At 36.6% G+C, this 21,190-nt stretch overlaps 1 protein-coding gene across 5 annotated transcripts in view; it reads right to left on the bottom strand.

The window, feature by feature from the left end:
- Positions 1–20,918, bottom strand: part of PPP2R3C (protein phosphatase 2 regulatory subunit B''gamma) — a 28,792-nt gene extending 7,874 nt beyond the window's left edge. Inside the window, exons 1-11 of one of the 5 annotated variants that reach the window (XM_077126948.1) lie at positions 20,449–20,918; positions 19,865–20,071; positions 15,595–15,722; positions 9,986–10,090; positions 9,268–9,380; positions 8,797–8,894; positions 7,146–7,216; positions 4,702–4,834; positions 3,410–3,465; positions 3,257–3,332; positions 2,401–2,537 (exon numbers count right to left, since the gene is read on the bottom strand). In XM_077126948.1, coding sequence (XP_076983063.1) covers positions 2,401–2,537; positions 3,257–3,332; positions 3,410–3,465; positions 4,702–4,834; positions 7,146–7,216; positions 8,797–8,894; positions 9,268–9,380; positions 9,986–10,090; positions 15,595–15,722; positions 19,865–19,934 — 987 coding nt within the window. In that variant the 5' untranslated portion in view covers positions 19,935–20,071; positions 20,449–20,918. Of the gene's footprint in view, positions 1–2,400; positions 2,538–3,256; positions 3,333–3,409; positions 3,466–4,701; positions 4,835–7,145; positions 7,217–8,796; positions 8,895–9,267; positions 9,381–9,985; positions 10,091–15,594; positions 15,723–19,864; positions 20,297–20,448 lie in introns of those variants that run through there. The other 4 variants (XM_077126947.1, XR_013162197.1, XM_077126949.1 and 1 more) reach the window with 4 other exon arrangements.
- Between the last annotated feature and the right edge of the window lie 272 nt (positions 20,919–21,190).

Below are 21,190 nucleotides of genomic sequence, written 5' to 3'. Positions count from 1 at the left end.
TTTGAAAAAAGGTATGTTTAACTAGAACAGAAGAGTATATTTAAAAATGTTTGAAATAGCTTAAAATTTTAAAATCAGATGATTTTTAAAAACTATTTCCTAGTAGTGTTTTAAATATTACAGGCACCTTTCCTTACATTAAAGGGATACTCATAGATTACTTTTTTCATGATGAAGAGAAGTAGAATACTTGAGATTTTCACTTAGAAAAAAATTCTGTATTCTTAGAAAGAATTTTCTAGTCTAAGATTAAGAGAATTTCTTTCTGTATAAACTGTAGTAAGAAGAATTAAAGAAATGCAGTCTCATTATGGTCTAACTCCATTCAAAGTTGGGGCTTCCATTTTTCTTTGTAAACCAGAAGTCATTGGTGTGGTACAAGCGCCTCACTGTCAGCTGTTCTCAACTGTGGGAGTCACAAAGCAGAATTTCTCTGTCTTTTTTACCCTTTTCCTTTGCAGTTTGATTACAATGGTGTTATTTAACAAAGTGCTATTTAGAGCACTTTGTAAGATAAAACCTAACATTTCTTCACTACTGACAATGCAACTTTTTTAAGCATCAATTTGGAAAACTTATCAAATCCTTAACATGTTTTTAATAGCAAGAACGGTTATTTCAAAATGGCATTTAGAAATTTCTTTCTCAAGTATCTTGCATCACAATGATAAAAGAAAACTTCTTAAAGATCTTGTGGGAGGAGGTGGTTTCTTAGACCTTATGCACAAGCAATGAAAGAAGAACCAGACAAATAGGACCTCCTCAAATTGAATACATTTGTACATGAAAGGACTTTTTGAAGAAATTAAAAGCCTACTCGTAAAAATATTTGGAAACCACATAGCCGATAAGGGCTTCATACCTGGAATATATAAAGTATTCCTACAACTCAACTACAAAAAAAGACAAACAACACAATTAAAAAATGGGCCAAAGACATGAAAAACATGTCTTCCAAAGAGGAAATAAAAATGGCTAAAAAGCCTAGGAAAAGATGCTCAACTTCACTAACTATTTAGGGAAATGCAAATCAAAGTCACACTGAGATACTATTTAATACTACTAGAATGGCCATTATCTAAAAAATAGAAAACAGTAAGTGCTGGAGAGACGAGTAAAGAAATAGGAACACTTATTCACTGTTGGTAGTAATGCAGAATGGTGTAGCCACTCTGGAAGGCAGTTTGGCAGTTCATCAGGAAGCCTGGTATAAAACTACTATATGATCTGGCATTCTATTACTAGGTATATACTCGGAAGAACTGAAAGCAGAGACATGAATAGACATTTTCACACTGATTTTTATAGTGGCATTATTCATGATTGCCAATTGATGGAAACAGTCCAAATGTACATTAACTGATGAGATAAATGTAATGTGGTATATACACATAATGGAGTATTCTGCAACTGTAAGAAGGATGAAGTTATGATGCATGCAACAGTGTGGGTGAACCTGGAGGACACTGAGTGAAATAAGCCATAAACAAAAGGACAAATATTGTATGGTCAAATATGAATGAATTATAATGAGCAAACAAATTTGAAGTATGGGTTAACAGGAGATAGAAAGAGGGTAGAGATTGGGAAATGATACTTAAGGAATGCAGAATGTTTAATAAGGTTGACTGCAAATGTTCAGAAATAGATAGTACAACACTGTAAGTGTAATTAACAATGCTGAGTGTGAGTATGGTTCAAAGGAGAATGCTAAGGTTGAATGTCACTAGAAGGAAAGCTAGAGGATAAAACCTGGACTGTATAATATAGCGAAACCTATACTGGAGGATGATTGTAGTTAAGTGTACAAATACAAGAAACTTCTTCCATGAACTAGAACAAATGTGCATCACCATTATAAGATGTTAATAGGGGAGTATATAGGAAAAAGTTGATACAAACTCAGGTCTATAGTTAACAGAAACATGGTGATATTTTTTCAGTAATTATAACAAAGGTACTATATCAAAGCTGAATGTCAATAGAGAAGTATAAGGGATAAGGGTTTTTTTCTTGGAAGAAAGAGACTGTTCTCATGGTGATTATGGTGATTAGTGCATATCTATGTGATTATACCAAGAGACACTGATTATACACTTAGGATGGATAGTATGGTGTGTGAGTAAAACTGTTAAAAATTATATTTAGGGAAAAAAAAGGTATTTAGAAATTTTCTTCTCAAGTATTTTGCATCACAGTGATAAAAGGACAACTGCATGTTAGCAAATTTACCTTAAGATCAGAGGATTCAAATCTCAAAGACATTTGATCTGTTCATACTTTTCAAGATACTGTCATACACGTATATGAAAATAATGCTCTATCACATCAAGAGAAGGGCCTGTGAAACTTCTGGAAGCCTAAATTTTTTTCAACTTATCTCAAGTTTTAAACTACTACCATTTCTCCATCGTAAGTGAGACACTCTTGAAAAACGCGGTCTAAGAAGACACTGGTCATAGTTGCTGTTCCATAGCGAGAGAGTTCTTCTTTACTGAGCATGCCATTGTGGTCCTTATCAAGATTCAAATACTGGCCTTAGAGGAAAGATAATGAGAGAATATTTATGACCAAAATAAAATTTAAATTTAAAAGACAAAAGTAAAGACGTTAATTAAGAAAAGGTTATTTTTATGGTTAATATTTTGATTTTCAAATTAATTACTTTACAGTTAGGATATTGCCCTAACCCTGCAATCAGCTATCCTTGCAATTTCTATCAGAGCAACCATTAAGCCATGGCTTTTAGGCTATTAGACTCACATTGTTGTTTTCAATTTGCAACCTTTTAGAATTTCCATAAGTTTATAAATTAGATGGAGGGAGGTGTCAACAAAAAGCTCTGAAACCATGGCACCTGGAAGCAGAGATTAAGAATGCCAGAAAGAAGTCAGAAGAACCACCCAACAGAATAATATAACAGATTAATGAAATTCAATAAAAGAGCAAACCAGATCCTAGGACAATTTCCCCTGTGGCCTGAGAGGAGCATTTTATCACTATGTAAGACAACAAGTGATTTTCATGATGATGCACTTGAGTCAGCACGCAAAGATCAAATTCTATTCTGTGTTTTATTTAAGAGTAAGAAAGTATAATACCTGAAAAAGAATTACAAAAACCCTAAATTGTTGGTATTTAAACAAGAAAGCTTTAGTACTCTAGAATAGTAGCCTATGTACAAACCTGTACTCTAAACACCCAATTTATTTGAGGAATGGATAATACAAATTTTAATATTATTACAGGGACATACCATAAACCCTTAGGGCAGAAGGAGCAGAAAACCAATTTGTTTCTTGACTCTCCTTGGACAGTTCCTCATCTCTTAGCTAAATGAACAGAGGAATATAATGAGAAGATAGCAACTGTCATGTGACATACTTAAGTAGTTTAAAAACATACTCACCTCCAATAAATCATCTAGGAAGCTGCATGCTAAAATATCTTGAATTTTTATCTTTCCTATATAGAACATAAAGAAAATTTCTTAATTTCATTTTGAAAACAGGAGGAACTCAATTTAAAAAAGGTATTAGTTTAGAATAGCAGTTAATGCAAATGATATTTTAAAGCCTCCCAGCTCTCATGCTCCAAAGTCCTTACTATATATTGCCAGGAAAAGGGAAGTCTACAAGGAACATTTAGCAAAATCTCTTCGTATATCTACTTGTATACCCCAACTGTATAAATCCAAGCAGTAAATTCTTCCTAAAATTACAAGATCAGATTTCAAAAAAATAGTTGTGAATATTTTGTGAATATGGATATGTTACAGCTGACAAACAAGGAAACTCCCATTTTTCTGTGGCAGGTTTTGAAATAGGAAGCAAAGGAGGTCTGGTTAAGAGCAAATAGGTGGGAGTCTGAATGCTACTTCTAAAGATGAAATCAATCTAAACCTCAGTTGCTTTATGCATAAAATGTGGACTATAATAACATGATTAATACCTTACATGGTTATGAGAAGCAAATGAAAGAATATTTATAAGATGCTTAGCACAGTGCCTGGTACATAAAAAAATAGTCTAAATTATTAGCTATTATCATTATTTTGTAAGATTTCAAAGGGAATAGATGTATATGTGTCCACTGTGGAGAAGTTTTAAAAAAAATTGTCAGCTAGTGTAGACTGTGATGAACTCATAGCTGGAGTTTCAAGAACAGAAGAAGAATCATCTCTGTCCCTCCTTCTGCCTCAGTTACATGTATTTAAACCTGACCACGTCAGAAGAACTGATAAAACATACTGCTAATCTGATCCCCAAATAGGTTAACACAAGAGAGAGAAAAATATACAATGGCTGTCTCTCCTAAATACATAGTTTTCTTCAGAAAGAGAACAATCCTCAGGCTATTACACATCATAGGAAATCCTATGAATGACTGGTTTTTCAGAAGTGGGAGAAGCCATCATGATTGGTTACCCAGTTCATACTTCATTCTAGAGATGAGGAAACTGACAGGTTAGGTGACATGCCCACTGTCACACAGCTGGTTACAGACGGTGCTGCCAGTAGATCATAAAAGATCTTTATTTATATAATCTAAACCAAAGTACTGCTGCTGTCTTGAAATTTGTCAGATTATTAATGACAATGACATATTAGGAAAATAATTAAATGATATTTTCAAGATTTTAATTACTGAGACTTAGAAGTAATGATATTCTCATAGTATCTAATAATACCTTCTTTTTACCTGTTCTTAGAGGGTCTAAAAAGAAGAAGAATTTCCTAACTGCAGTACAAACATAAAAGGAGTAAAAAGACTTTTCCAGCCCATCTAACTGTGGCAAAGTGGGGATGAGTTCCAATATGTAGTTTTCTAAATCCTGAAAAAAATAAAACAAAATAAAACTTTAAAGTGTCAAATGCATGATCTTGATTCTTCATTAGATATTGGAATATAACTTCATTCTCCCAAATTATTCAGCATTAATTGTATATTAATGATGAAATAAATTTTTTGAGTAAGTAAAACATTCTACATAGTTCAAAATTGAAAAGGAACAAAAAGGTATTCAGTGGCGAGTCTCCCTCTCACCTAGTTCCTCTCTCCAGAGGTAACCTAGAATATTCACAGCTCTCACTGTATACTTCCAAAGACACCTGATGCACATACAAGCCAACAGGAACATAATGTATTTTTCTCTCCCTCTTTTTACACAGAATGTAGCAGCATACCATACAAATTCTCTGTGTCTTGCTTTTATCATTTAATATTATATCTTCAAGTCATTCTGTGTTGGCTCTCAAAGAGCTTTTATTATTTCAAATAGCTACCTATGAGTCGACTGCATGGATGTACCATAACCTATTTAATTCATCCTATATTGATGACATTTAGGTTGTTTCCATTCTTTTGCTATTCTGAGAACAATGCTACAAGGGTTAATCTGATGTATTTTTACTTTGCCTTTTTTTTTTCTTTTTCCTTTTGGGTGCATGGTCTGGGAACTGAACCCGGGTCTCCCGCATGGAAGGTGAGCATTCTACACTAAACTTGAGATATTTTTCATTCATAGATTTGATGGGAGAATTTCTATAGGACAAATTTCTGTATGTAGAATTGCTGAGTCAAAGGGTATGCATGGTTATAATTTTGATACTGGCAAATTTCCCGTTTCCTCCTAAAAGCTAAGTCATTCTTATACTCTTACCAGCAATGTGAGGGCTATCTCCATAGTTTACCAGTTGTACACAAATATACCTCAAAAGTGTGAAAGTGCACAGGGATGCAGAAGGATATTTAAATTTTTGAGAACACAGGGACATCTGTCAGACAGTGCATCTACTACTAGCTCAAGGTTCACATTTGCAACATTAGATCACACTATATCAAGTGTTTAATAAGCATTTATTTAATTAGATTTAATAAGGGAATGAAAGTTTGCATATACCACAGATGTTTGCTCTGGAAATCCCTTCTTTTTATTTTAGTGGCTTAAAACAACAATAAACGTTTATTATATCACAGTTTCTGAGAGCCAGGAAATAGAAATCACTGTCTTTTAAATTAGGAAGACATAAAGTCTGGATTCAAAGGCAAAGTGCCAAAGTTGGGAGATATGTTTCTTTTCTTCTATAGAAATATTTTCTTACATTGAAAGAAGGTGAAATTATTCTCCTTAAAAGATAACAACTATAAAGATATACTTTTACTTCCCCCATCCCCACCCCAATTTCTCTTTCAATTTATGTTTCCATCCATAGAAACGGGCAAGACAAGTAGTAATAGGGGAGTGTGTTTTGTAAACCAAAGTAATTGCTGACAAGAATTCTCAGCAGTGAAGAAGTACTCCAATACTTGACTGTTGAATATGTATTAACAGGTGCTGATTATGTCTCCCTTAATAGAAAGGCACAGATAGTGGCAAGAGCCTTTTATTGTGATGTTGGTCTAAACCCTGAAGGACAGTACCTTGAAAAGTTTTAAAGTATAAATGTTCAGAATGAGAGAACAGATGCCATATCTAAGGAAATCTGGACAAAACAAACTGCAAAAAATTATAACAAGAAACATACCACACTTTAAGGAATGAATTTAAAGTTTAAATTTAAATCTTTAAGTCTTATATTTGAATAATCATTTAAGTGATTAAACCAGATCGCATTATGATTAATTCCCTTTCTCTCTCCTACAACCCTAAAAAAGACTACATATTTTGAATAAAAGCTTGAGCTATAAAGAAGTTATGTCCACACAATTTAGATACCACACTTACAAGAAGCATAGCCATTGGGAGTATGAGATTATAATTCTCGGTTGTATCTCTTCATCAACAAGGGAAAATCCTTGGCCCTTACATTTTAATATAGTCAAACGTTGATTTTTTTAATTAAAAATTGTTTTATCAATTAATTTTTAATTCTGTTAAAATACCACATTCTTAATTTCCCCTTTAAAGGCTTTTTTTTTTTTTAAGGCTGGAGAAAAGAATCTAAAAGGGATTTTTTTATGGTTAATAAACACTAAAATGTTTTTAGTAACATGTTTGTAAAAAACAAAAAACACATACACACACACACACAAACATAGAAACAAAAACAAAATAAGAACCACCTGTAATCCTAACACCAAGCAATAGCTACTGTTTGAATTTTGGTGTCTATACTAGTTACAAAAAGCAGCGTAATACTTACAGATTCCCGAAGGTACCCTTGTCCAGCAACATCATATAAACTGAGTCCTATTCTTGTTTGGTGAAGCCAAACTGACAATAAACCAGAAAATGAAATGTAATGGACAAAATTTATTGTTCCTCCAATAAGTTAGAACGATTTAAAACATGAACTTGCAAAAAATCTTATTTTAGCTATAATTTTGTGGTTAAAATTCTTTTCCCAAAATGTGCAAACATTTTGAGCAATCTGAACCAGTATTGAGAAAAAAAGGATTTTAATGGTTGCTCAATGTGCTTCAAAAGATGTAAAAGGATAATGAATTTTGCTCCTTTGAACTCCATCCATTTTCAATTTCCATATAGCAAACTTCCCATTCTTTTTTTGGTATACTGTATGGTGGTTTTTTTTTGAGTACAAGGGCCAGGAATCGAACCTGGATCTTCCACATGGCAGGTGAGAATTCTACCACTGAACTACTACCAGTGCCCCACCTCCTGTTTGTTCTTAAGGCAAATTTAACACCATATATAATGGGACTGATTATTAATGAAGATAAATTATGCAAACCTAAACCAAAGATGCTAAGTTGGCAAATCCTAACATAACATGGCACACGTTGTCTCAGTACGTAAGGGCTTTTCACTGTCCTTGGATAGCAGGCATTCCCTGGGCTACTTCTACCATATCATCATGTCTGTTCAATACAGCTCAAATATGCCATACTCTTCCTCCCATAGTGGAGAAGCAGGAAGAGGAACATCCCTCAGAATTTCAACAGCAAAGGCTCCATTGGTGGGGGATTTAGCTCAAGAGGATTCAGTGATGGTTCTTGATGCTGTGAGAACTCTGGTAGGAGCTTTTTTAAAGGAGGTTCATCAGGTGGTTATGAAGGAAGATTAGGAGGAAGTTTTGGTGGTCGTAACTTTGGTGGGGTCTGTGGGGTGGAAGCTTTGGAAGAGGAAGGTTTGATGGGGGCAGCTTTGGAGGAGGCCATGGTAGTGGATTTGGAGGAGACTGCAGCCTTCTCTCTGGAAATGAAGAGATAACTATGCAAAATCTGAGTGGCCACTGGCTTCCTACTTGGACAAAGTTCAGGCTCTGGAAAAGTCAAAGAAGTGGTACAAAAATTACACTTCCCTTAGCCACAAAAGGGCTCACTACCATCACTGTGAGGTCATTAAATCTTTTCCACTTCTTGAATAAGAAATGAAAGACCTTCAAAGTGTGTCCACTGGTGATACGAGTGAAGAAATGAATGCTGCCCCCTCTGTGTGGATCTGACTCAACTTCTGAATAACATGAGAAGCCAATATGAAAAATTGTGGTATGAAACCACAAAGATGTTGAAATCCCCTGCAGTTCATGGCGGCTCCTATGGTGGCCTGGTTTAGCTTTTGATGTTCCTAGCCAGCTAGTGGTTTTAAGATACATAAGATTTTGTTTTGTTTTTTTATAATAATGAATCCAAATTTATGGTAAAAAATCACAACTGTAGCAAGCTCTGGGAGAGAACCATAATAACAGCATAACAAATCTGGTCAAAAGATAAGAAAACTGTCATTCAAACTTAAAAAAGATAGCTGTTTCACGTGGAGAAGATACTAAAAAGTATGAACCAAAATCTATTTAGTTCCCAAATAGGAATCGGAGCACAATAAAAATGAATTACCTTTTCTCATGACATAATTGAAGAACTGCATAATGGAAATTCTTCCATAGGAATCGGCATGAAGGAGTTTTGCAAAGACTTTTGCTGTGAAGAACTGCCTAAGAAAAGGAAATAAATATTAAAATGACCTGCCATTATCATATAAAATGATTTCTATTATGAATTAGCAAATAGTATAAAAAACAAAGTTAAAACTGTAGAGATTCTCATAGTTCTAAAACTTATATCTATCTTTGAATTCTTTTGTTTTTCTTTTTAGCCTAAAGTGTCATGGGGAACCTATCTTATTTCTTTTCATAACTTCATAACAATGTATTTTTTCTGTCTGTGGATAATTATTTTTAGCTTCAATGGTAACTAAAATTGAATCAAAATCTCACATCACTCACATTTTCACTGGCATTTACCTGAGGCATTTATAATGCTTAACTTAATAACTAACACATTCCCTTGTTAATTACATATTCTTACCTGCACTTTGGTCCAGCTTTTTCACCAACCTTGAGGAAATTTTCATAATTGATCATTGCTTCTTCTCCAATCATAGGTGGAGTCTGGTGTTTGTCCAATAAAAACCATAAATTCTTAGGAGAATTGCAGAAATGGAGATGTTGAAAAGTAGCAAAAGGAAATTTAAAAAGTAGTTAAATGTGTTGTTTCCATTAAAATGGAAATCTGATAGCAGAGCGTTAATATTAAGATTGCTCTCATCTCCTATTATCTTTTTTATTACTAGTAACATAATAAAAATAATATTTATTGGGTGTTTACTATGTTCTAAATGTTTCACATACAGTGACTCTTAATTCATAAAACAGTAAGATGTAGATATTATTATTCCTACTTTATAGATGAGAATTGAGGCACAAAAATGTTAAGCCTGTTACCCAAGGTCATACAGCAGGACTAGAATTTGAACGTCGGTGCTTTTTCTCTGCAGCAGTGATTCTCAAACTTAGCTGCATATCAGAATCACCTATGATCTTTAAAATAACACCACCACCGCTATCCTTGAGGGGTCCCTTGCAAGTTCACAGTTGATTCCAGTGTGAACCACTGCTCCAGAGCCTGTGCCTTCATCCACTCTGAAGTACTGACTGCATTAATAGCACCATGTGATCCTGCATGATTTAAGTAGTACAAGAAAGAAGTGGTTAATATTGAAAGCAAATTTTTACTCCTTTCTTACCTGTAATTCTTCATTATCTAACAGTTCTCTGCTTTTCCTTTGTAGAAAGACAGCTCTAGATTCCTCTCTTAATTTCTGTAGTAAGACTTCATCTTCAGCTGGCAGCTAAAAATATACTGTAGAGTTAATTTCTACATGTAAACTTTAAACTATGGATTATATAAAATATATTTGACCTCATAAAATAATTATGCCTTATCACCTTTTCAGTCATTGAACTGGTTCCAGAAAACGATTGTGGAAGGAGAATATATTGCTGGACTATGGACTCACAGTGGGAAAAGTGGTTTCTGGGCAGAGGACATGTATGAGTGAGCATAAGAGCTATTCCTTTTTTGGGGGGGGTGAATGGTGGTAGTGGTATTTTAGTGCACATCAAGATGACCACTAATAAAGATAAAATCATTGACATTTTGTGCATAAAAAATTTTGTACTTAAGAAAATAGTGTATAAAGAGTGACCCCTATTGCAAACTAGGGACTTTTATCAATAATGCAATTATAATAATATTGGTTTCATTATTTGTAACAAATGCACCACACTAATGCAAAATATTAATAACAGGGAAAACTACACAGGGAGGTGAGAGGCATATAGAGGACTCTACTACTGCCTGGTTTTTCCATAAACCTACAACTACTCTAAAAAACAGTTTTAAAAAAATTATGTAGGGTGGGCTACGTTGGCTCAGCAGGCAGAGTTCTCTCCTGCCATGCCGGAGACCCAGGTTCAATTCCCGGTGCCAGCTCATGCAAAAAATAAATAAATAAATAAATAATGTATGCTACTATATCAAATTGCTTCTTCTTTTTTGCCTTTTGATACCAACTTTAACACAGCAGAAATAGCACTTACATTCACAAAAATAATGAGAAGTGAAAATTATTATGAGACAAAAACTACAAAGAGTTACAGGGTTCAGTCATGACCACTGTTTTTATTTTCTTTTATTAGAGTAACTGTGGATTTACAGAACCATGCATAAAGTACAGATTGCCATATCCCACCCCACCACCAACTCCTTACAGTGGTATGGAACACCTGTTACAACTGACGATAGCACATTTTTAAAATTGTACTAAATTTTTAAAATTGTCCATGGTATAACTTAGGGTTAGTTCCATGGATTTTTAAAAAGTTTTATTTTGTTACCATATATAGAATCTAATATTATCCCTTTTAATCATATTCAGATACATATTTCAGTGCTGTTAATTGCATTTGCTAAGTTGAGCTACCATCACCACCATCCATTACTGAATATCTCCATGAGTCCAAATAGGAACCTTGTAGTACATTTTAAGCCTTAATTCCCATTTCCTCTCCCACCCCCACACTCAACCTCTGGTAACCTATATTCTAGATTCTGACTTTATGAGTTTGCTTATTCTAATTGTTTCAAAGCAGTGAGTTCATACAATATTTGTCCTTTTGTGTCTTGCTTATTTCATTCAATATGATGTCCTCAAGGATCATCCTTGGTTAGGTAATTCCTAGATATTTGATCCTTTTAGTTGCTATTGTGAATAGGAGTTTTTTTCTTAATCATCTCTTCAGATAGCTTATTTTCTCAGAATAGCTTATTAACTCTACTGAGTCTTGGGTGTTGACTCTTTCCTAAATACATTTTTTTTTTTTAGCTCTAGGAGCTATGATGAGGTTCCCCCCCCACCCCACCCAGGGTTTTCCGCATATAGGATCATATAATCTGCAAATAGAGAAACTTTTCCTTCTTCCTTTCCAATTTGGATGCCTTTTATTTTTTTCTTCTTGCCAAAATGCTCTTCAGTACAATGTTGACTAGCGTTGTCTTGTTCCTGATCTCAGAGGGAAAGTGTTTAGATGTTCACTATTAAGTAGGATGTCAGCTGTGGGCTTTTTATGTATGCCCTTTATCATGTTAAGGAAGTTTCCTTCCATTCATAGCATTCTAAGTGCTTTTATCTAGAAAGGGTGCTGTATTTTGTCAAATACCATTTTTGTAATGATTGAGATGATCATATGGTTATTTTACTTCATTGTGTTAATGTGATGTATTACATTAGTTGATCTTCTTATGCTGACCCAACCTTGCATATTAGGGATAAATCTCACTTGATCATAGCGTGTAATTCTTTTACTATGCTGCTGGATTTGCTCTGCTAGCATTTTGCTGAGGATTTTTGCATCTGTAATCTTAAATGATATTGGTCTGTAGTTTCTTTTTTTGTGGTATCTTTACCTGGCTTTGGTATTAGGGTGATGTTGGCTTTGTATAATGAGTTAGGGAGTATTCTCTGCTCTTCAATTTTTGGAAGGTTGAGCAGAATTGGAGTTAAGACTTCTTGGATATTTGGTAGAATTCTCCTGTGAAACCATCTCGTCCTGGGCTTCTCTTTGTTGGGAGGTTTTTGATTACAAGGTGTTCTGGTTTGCTAGCTGCTGGAATGCAACACACCAGAGATGGATTGGCTTTTAATAAAAGGGGATTTATTTTGTTAGTTCTTCAGAGGAAAGGCAGCTAACTTTCAACCGAGGTTCTTTCTTACACGGGAAGGCACAGGGTAATCTCTGCTGGCCTTCTCTCCAGGCCTCTGGGTTCCAACAGCTTCCACTGGGTGATTTCTTTCTTCATCTCCAAGGGCCTGGGTTGAGTTGCAAGTGCTGAGATGAGGTATGCTGAGCTGCTTGGCTGTGCTATGTTGAGCTCTCTCATTTAAGCACCAGCCAATTAAATCAAACATCATTCGTTACGGCAGACACGCCTCCTAGCTGACTGCAGATGTAATCAACAACAGATGAGGTTCACGTACCATTGGCTCATGTCCACAGTAACAGATACCCTCTATACCTTCACCTGGCCAAGTTGACAACTGAATCTAACACCACACAAGGTAAATTTCTTTACTAGTAATTGGCTTGTTGGGATCTTCTATTTCTTCTTGTCAATGAACATAATTTGTGTGCTTCTAAGAATTTGTCCATTTCATTTAGGTTTTCTAATTTGTTGGTGTATAGTTGTTCATTGTATCTTCTTATAGTCATTTTTATTTCTAAGGGGTCAGTAATAATGTCCCCCTTTTTATTTCTGATTTTTGTTATTTGTTTCCTCTCGTCAGTCTAGCTAAAGGTTTGTCAAATTTGTTGATCTTTTGAAAGACCTAACTTGTAGTTTTGTTGATTCTATTGCTTTATTATCTATTTCATTTATCTGTGCTTTAATCTTTGTTATTTCTTTCCTTCTGCTTGCTTTGAGTTTAGTTTTCTCTTCTCTTTCTAGTTCCTTCAGTTTTAATTTTAGGTCTCTGATTTGAAGTCTTTCTTCCTTTTTAATGTATGTATTTAGAGCTATAAATTTCCCTTTTGGCACTGTCTTCACTACATCCCATAAGTTTTTGTATGCTGTCTTTTCATTATCATCTACTTGAAGATATTTCCTAATTTCACTTCTGATTTGCTCTTTAACCCAATGGTTGTTTAAGAATATGTTGTTTAATTTCCACATATTTGTGAATTTCCCCTTTCTCCCTCTGTTTTTGATTTCTTTGTATCTCAGCTTAGTTTTGCTTAACTTGAACATATCATTGATTTAACAAATCTATTTAACAAAAACAGATGCAGAAAATTCAATGATCAGCAAGGCCAGACCCCTGCCCAGCAAAAGCAAGTCTTACCTCAGCTTTAATTTTATATTTTTAAAGCATTGTGTTTCCATTATCACCTTACTCTGCTATAGAATTAAATTAAGACCAGCCAAAGATTGAAAGTTTTAGGAAACCATGCATGTCCAGAGTTGATCACATTCCTTCCTGGAGATGGTAAGCCAGTGACTATTATGTTGGCCTCAAAGGCAGAGGGTCTGCCAATGGGGATGATTTCCATAATCATTAAAATGGACTCATTTCAACCTGACTTAGAACAACTTGCTTTGAGGATTTCTTCTTCCTGATCTACAACTTTGCCCCACTAAATGTATCTAACTAATCCAATCCTTAGTCCAAATTGGCAGCTCTGTTTTTTAGCTATTTTTTCTAAGAACTAAGATGCCATTCCTCCCATCAAAAGGAATGGAGAAGGAAGAAGCATTAGGATAAGGAATTGGGGCTGGAGCTGAGACTGGGATTGCATTCCAGTGACTAGTTGACCATCTATCAGCCAAGGAGAGAAGTGGTGACTGAAGACAAGTGGTTTCTCTAAAGCAGTGGTACTATAGAAAGGAAGAAGGAACAAGAGAAAAAAACTTCCCACAAATCCACAGCTGCCGATAGGAACCTATCAGGGATCTGGAAGTGGTCACAGAAAGAAAAGACATGGAGACAGGAAGAAAGATTCTGTTAGGAACCACATAGGTGGAGCACAAAGGGTTGGTCCTGGAAATTCAAGAAAGTTAAGTCCTGTACTCAGAAAATGGGGTCATGCCATTCCTATCTAGGGCTGTACATGTGTTAGTAAGATACTATTTGATAATTCTGATTGAGATCATATAAAATGCTCTCCAGTACTTAGACACTCAATAAATGTCAATTCCCATCCATCTCCCATAAGTTTGCAAAAACATTTAGTTGTCTCTTTGCCTCTGTTTAAGAATGTGTGAAATGCAAAAAGCAGGAAAACTATGTATGATGTGATCCCTTTTTTGTTAAACACGCACATGCACATACAAATATGAAGAATGGAAGGGATTCATGTAAAAATGTTTATTTACTCTCTGGGTGATGCTGTTATGGGAAAATATCAGTTTGATTAGCTGTATTATTTCACTTTTCCACATCCAACCTAGATTAATCATATAATTCTTAAAAGGCCTAGAAGCATATGGTAATATAGAAAGGTTTCCAATAAAAATGGTTTACATGAGAAAAGCTAGTACTTGAATATTAAGTTTTAATTATCTGGATAATTCATTTATATTAATAGTACTTTATTCCCTCAGAATGCCAGCTAAACGAAATGTTTTCTATATTTGTAAATGATGTCATAAATGATTGAGTTTAGAAGGTAACAGGTTCAAGAGACATCCAGCTAAGATTCCACAGTTAATCCTTGTATGGTGCTTGCATCTTACATAAAACTAAATAGGTCATTCTTTTCATTAGACTTCACTTTCAGCAGTAAAATAGCTTTCTTATGGTCTTATAACTCCCTTCTAGACTTCTTTATTGTTTTAGCAGAAGGAAATACATAAGTGAAAATGTTTAAGTTTTCTTTCTCAATCTATTTTTCAGTTTGGCTTTGAGAAAAACATTTTATGCTTTGTAACACAGGTAAAAGTTAAAATTTGAAATGGCCAACCAGTCACGTAAACCTACATTTTACAAAAGAGCCTAACAACATAATAGAGTAGAATACCTATTGCTATTGTTCATAATAAAAACTGGGAGGAAAGGAAAAGCTGATGGATCAATAAAAGGGGCAAATAAGTTTGGTTCCTACACCAAATTATATCAAAGCTCAAGATTTTATCAGGTCTAAAATGTTTTGTAATAGTGATGTGGTTTTCTAGAATGAAATAATATATACATACAATTCAAAATACAATGTTCTATATGAAAAACATAAAAATAGGTTCCGATTTTAAAAAATATTCCACTTATAGAGTGTACAAGACATCTGTTTAGATACTACTTACCCTATAATAAAACCGGGGAATGGTTTTATAGAATTCATTTGTGTTTTTTCTACCTCCTTTCCATTCTGAGTAGTAGTTAGCAAATAAATCCATTTCTTCATCTTTTAATTCTTGTTCACTTTTTTTTTCTGATAACAAAACAGATTAAAATCAAAGAATGTTTTTTCCTGAATCATTCTATATATTTTAGGGTCTAATTAAAACAGTTACAATACTAAAAAGGCTTTGCAATTATGCTTAGATACTGAATATCTACACTAACTTTCTTGAAATGCCAGGAATCACCACCCTCCACAGTCAACAGCCTCCTCTATATCTCCAAGCACTTGTTAGAATGCCCCTTCTCTCCCACAGACCTCCGGAGTGTTCCTAATCCAATCAGTAAAATGTGTTTACTGAATATCTACTATGTGCAAAGTGCTGTACTAGACACTGCAGCTGGAGGGGAGAGCAAACAGTCCCAGCACCTGACTGCATGGAGTTTCACGCCTGTGCCTCCTAAATCACAGTTCCTCCAGCTAATGCAAAATCCCTCTGTGCTCGTTTGAAAATATTATGTACCCCAGAAAAGCCATGTTTTAATCCTGATTCAATTTTGTAAGGCAGAAACTTTGATTGGATTATCTCTGTGGAGATAAGGCAAGTCCAATTGTAGGTGTGGCTTTTTGATTAGACGGAGATGCAACTGAGCCCATTACAGGTGGGTCTTGATTAGTTTACTGGAATCTTTTAAAAGAGGAAACATTTTGGAGAAACCTCAGAAATGACAGAAACCTCAGAGCCAAAAGAGAGAGAGCCTACAGAAATGACATAGCTAACAGAGAGAGAGATCTGACAGAAATGCTTAGGGCCCAGCAGATGAAATTGAGTAAAGAATTAAAGAAGATGAAGAAGCAAGCTATGCAGATATCTGGGATACTATATTCCAGGAAAAGGAAATAGACAGTTCAAATGCCCTGAGGGGGAATTATACTTGGGTTGTCCTAGAAAAGAGGGGGGCAGTCAGTATGGCTGAAGCAGAGTGAGGCAGAAGGAGTAATAAAAGATAAGAGAAGGCAGATAATGGCAGGCCAGGTCTCTAGGGCTTTGCAAAAACTCTGGCTTTTATTCTGGTGAGATAGAGCCAACAGAAGCAATTAGGAGGCTAGTGCAATAAACCAGGTGACAAATAGCAGTGGCACGGACTATGGTGGCTGCAATGGAGGTATATTCTGGATACATATTTTTTTAATCACAGGATTTACTGACATACTGGATGTGTAGTATCGGAGGAAGAGAAGAATCAGAAATTTTTCCAAAAGTTTTATTTTGGGCAGATTATGTTGCTATTATAAAAATGGGAAAAACCATGAGTGAGCAAGTTATGTGGGGATATCAGGAGCATAGTCTTGGACAAATTAAGTTTAAGATATCTATTAGACATCTAAGTGGTAATGTCAAGTAGGCAGTTAGATATATGACTCTGACATTCAGGGAGGAGGTCCATACATAAATATGAATCAATAACAAATACTTAAAGCCACAAGACTGGATGATTTCACCATGAAAGTGAACATAGATAAAGAACAGAACCAAGAACTTAGCCTTGGGACACTCCAGCATTAAGTTGTTGGCGAGAAGAAGAAGAAAAACAGAGAAGTCTGAGATGGGATGACTGGTGAGGTAGGAGGTCAACTAAGAGGTGTGTGTCCCAGAAGCCCAAAGAACAAACTATATTGAGGAGGAGAGAGCAGACTACTATGTTAAAGCACTGCAAACAGGTCAAATATGAAGAGGACTGAAAACTGACCGCTGGATTTAACAACATGGAAGCCACTTATGGTCTTGACAAGCAGGAATTAGAGTCAAGTAGAGATTTAATCAACAACTCTTTCAGCAATTATTGCTATAAGAGGAGTACTGCGATGAGGCATACCTAGAGATAGAAGTCAAGGACATTTCTTTAAAATGGGAGAAAAACCTGCATGTTTAGTTGCTGATGGGAATGACTGAATAGAGAAAGGAAAATTCATGATGGAGGAGAGAGGGAACAGGTGCAGAAGTATATCCTTCAAAAGGCAACAATAAGCTTTAGCACAAAAGATGGGAATGTAGAATATTAATGAAGGAGAGTCTTAAACAGGAGCTTGTACAACCTATATAATTTACTTATTATTTTGTTTATCACGTGGGTGGTTTGAATCTGTATGTACCCCAGAAAAGCATGCTCTTAAATCAAATCCATTCCTGTGCATGTAAACCTATCGTAAGTAGGATATTGTGATGAGGTTACTTCAGTTAAGAGGTGCCTCACTTCAATCAGGATGGGTCTTAATCCTATTTCTGAAGTCCTTTATAAAAGAATGAAATTGAGAAGGACAGAGAGAAAACCACAGCAATAAGAAGCTGAAATCAATGAAACCTGGAAGGGGAGAGACCAGCAGACACCGTTAGGTGCCTCACCATGTGGCAGAGGACCCAAAGATAGCTGCGAGCAGCCAGTGTTTGGGAAGAAACCATCACCTTGATGATCCCTTGATTTGGACATTTTCCCAGCCCCTAAACTTAAGCTAATAAGTTCCATTGTTTAAGACAATCCATTTCAGTATTTGCTGGAGCAGCCTAGGAAACTAAAACATCATTTCTTCCCACACTAAAGTATAAGTATACAGACAGAGATTCTTGTTTATTTTGTTCCTGGCTATAGTCTAGAACACTACTTGGCACATAAAAGGCATGCAATAAATATCTGTGAAAGAATGGAGTGGGTTCAAGAGAGAACAGAAGGAGGAAGCAGAGAAAGCACAAGTATAGATCAGTTTTGAGAATTTTACCTATAAAGGGGTGCAGAGAAATACCGCAGAAGCTGAAGCGGGCATGGGATCACATGACTTTTTTTTTTAAGATAGGGGATATTACAGCATGATTGTCAGTGCTAAGAAACGATCCAGGAGAGAAGGAAAATCTGCTGATGCATGAGAGTATAATACCAGATGAAATCAGTAGATAGAAAACAGGGAATGTAATCTAGCGCTGAAGTAGAGGTACTGCCTCCAAAAGGAGCACGGGCATTTCATCATTTTAACAGTGAAAGCAGAGTATATGGGCATTGTACGGGTTGAATAGACATACTGAAGTCCTAACCTCCAGTACTTGTGAATGTAACCTTATTTGGAAACAGGGTCACTGCAGATGGAACTAGTACAGTTAAAATAAGGTCATATGGGAGTAGGATGAGACCTTAATCCAATGTGATTGGCGTCATAAGAGGCATAAGAACACTGTAACACAAGAAGAAGAGAATTCTCAGGAGAGAAAGCAGTCATGTGATGACACAGGTAGCAAATGAAGTGCTGCAGTTGCAAGTCACGGAACAGCAAGGACTGCAGGCAGACTACCAGGAGCTAGAAAGAGGCAAAGAAGAATTCTCCCTTACAAGGTTCAGAAGAACATGGTCTTGTTCACACCTTGATTCCCAACTTCTAGCTTCCAGAGCAATAATTTTTTGTTTTAAGCCACTTAGTCTGTGGTACTTTGTTACAGCAGGTCTAGGTAAGAAATACAGGCGTCTGATAGAAATGGTAAATGAAACAGATGAGGTGCTTCTCCGATTGCTTCTACTTTTTCAATGATATTAAAAAAGAATTTAGCTGAAAATAAGGGCTGGGTAGGACATATTATGGGTTTAAAGAGGGAGGAGAAAGGATTGGAAGGTACTGCCTGGGTGTGTAACAGAATGAATGTCTATGAAACATGGTAGAAGTTTCTAAATGACCTACTCTAGGTTAGTGGACATGAATCAAAAGTGAGACAAATCACCAGGGTTCAATTTTTCTCCAACACCTTCAGCCGCCATGAGTGCTGGTGTGGGGAATAAGGATGAAAGATGGATTTAGGCAGGCTGGTTAACAGGCAAGCGTGAAAGAGGGGAAAAAGGACAAGGGCAAATGGATTACGAAACCTAAGATAGGTAAGGAGGGAAGTGAAGACATGAAAAGTGTTTCAAAAAAATGGCTGCAGGATCAATGGACTAGACGTCCTAGTTAGGTGGAAGTTGTTGGGACCAGGGTTCTTAGTTATTTCTCACGACGCGTCTAGTTCTAGACCATGGAAGTAAATGACTTAAGGTAGCTTTTCCTTCCCCCAAATTCTTTCCCAGCAAAGCCGGGGCCAAACCTCTCTGGATGCCTAAAGCCGCGTTCCTCTCCGCCCCCTTTGAGCGCAGCTCCTGTGGCTCCTCCTCTCCATTCTCCTCCCTTCTATCCCAGCAGGCGGCTCCTCCCAAACTCACTGTTTGGGCCAGTGCTGTGCGTCGATAAACGCCGGCGAAGAACTTCTTTCCAGTCGGTGGCTAACTCCATGCTTGCGGCAACTCGTGCATTTGCTGTTTACGAACCACTTCACCTACCGCTAGCAGAGACGCCGGACGCCTCCAAGTCCCCGTAATGGTCAGGAAGGGCGCCCCACCGCCATCTTGGACATGGGCGGAAGTCAAAGGCTAAAGAGGAAACAAACTATTACTCTAGCTATCGCGGAGAATAACGGCGACCACACTTACTGGGAGAAAAGCAGACGTAAAAGAGATGGAAAATGGTCCTCCTTAAAAGGGTGTCCCACCCTCACGAAGCCTGATTTTAAAGGCCCGAGAAAAGGAAGCCCGTCCTTTCATTTCCCCGTTTTGGTCCTTGCTCGTGCGGACCACGTGACTCGGGTCCGTTGGCGTTTTAGGCTCGGGCACAGCACTTTTTTTCCCTTCGCCATTTCTTTTTATTGGACATTTTGGAGACCATAAGAACCCCTGAATATAGTATAAGTTTTCAGCAGCTACTCTGGTCTCTTATGCCTCCCAAATCTTTAAAATCGCTTTTTTCTCACCACTATGGTTAGCGGAACATTTGTGTCCAATTGGGTCTCGTATTCGCGGGCTGGATTAGCGCGGTGCTTAAGGATGTTATAAGTTCCGTCAGGTTTACAGCCGCGGGAAGCGTTAAGGGTTGTGGTGACTTGCTGAATGAAGTGTACTTCTTTTGTGATCGTTCTGTGCACCGGCAAGGCCAGCGCCTTCATGAGTCTCCCTACTTTCCTGGAGTTGCTGGCTCCGCCGAACCTTACCCCTGTCCCATGTGACGAGTTTTGCGACCTGGGAAAAATTATAATGGAAGGCGCGAGTCCCTAGACTTGCTTTCTGCGCTGTGGTTTGTTAGTGAGTCTCGGATTAGGGGCTTCCGGTGCCAGTTTTCGATTTTGCGCCCCTTTTTACACCACACCTCCCAGGGGATCCTGCCCCTTTTCGGGACAGTTGTGATCCTCGTGACCCTTTTGCTTTTTCCTCAGGTTTCTGGTCTGAATTTTACAGCCACCAGAGGATCCTCAGTCCAGGGGCAGGGATTCTTGTTCTGTTCCCTCCTCGTTCTGGAGCTTAACACCGAGTTCAGATTTTTCCGGGTGGTTTCATTAAATGAAGAGAACTCACCTGCCTTGTTGCAATTAAGTAGCCCTAAAAGCTCTGTTTGTTTTTTAAAGAAGAAAGTGGGAATCTCCTTTTGAAAAGTTGCTCTTTCATTCTCCACGCCTCTCCCCCAACTCCCATAGTTTTGATATAGAAACAGGGGCATTT

Source organism: Tamandua tetradactyla, chromosome 14 (assembly GCF_023851605.1).
Source record: "Tamandua tetradactyla isolate mTamTet1 chromosome 14, mTamTet1.pri, whole genome shotgun sequence".
Classification (NCBI taxonomy): domain Eukaryota; kingdom Metazoa; phylum Chordata; class Mammalia; order Pilosa; family Myrmecophagidae; genus Tamandua; species Tamandua tetradactyla.
This window is presented reverse-complemented; position numbering and strand designations above follow the sequence as displayed.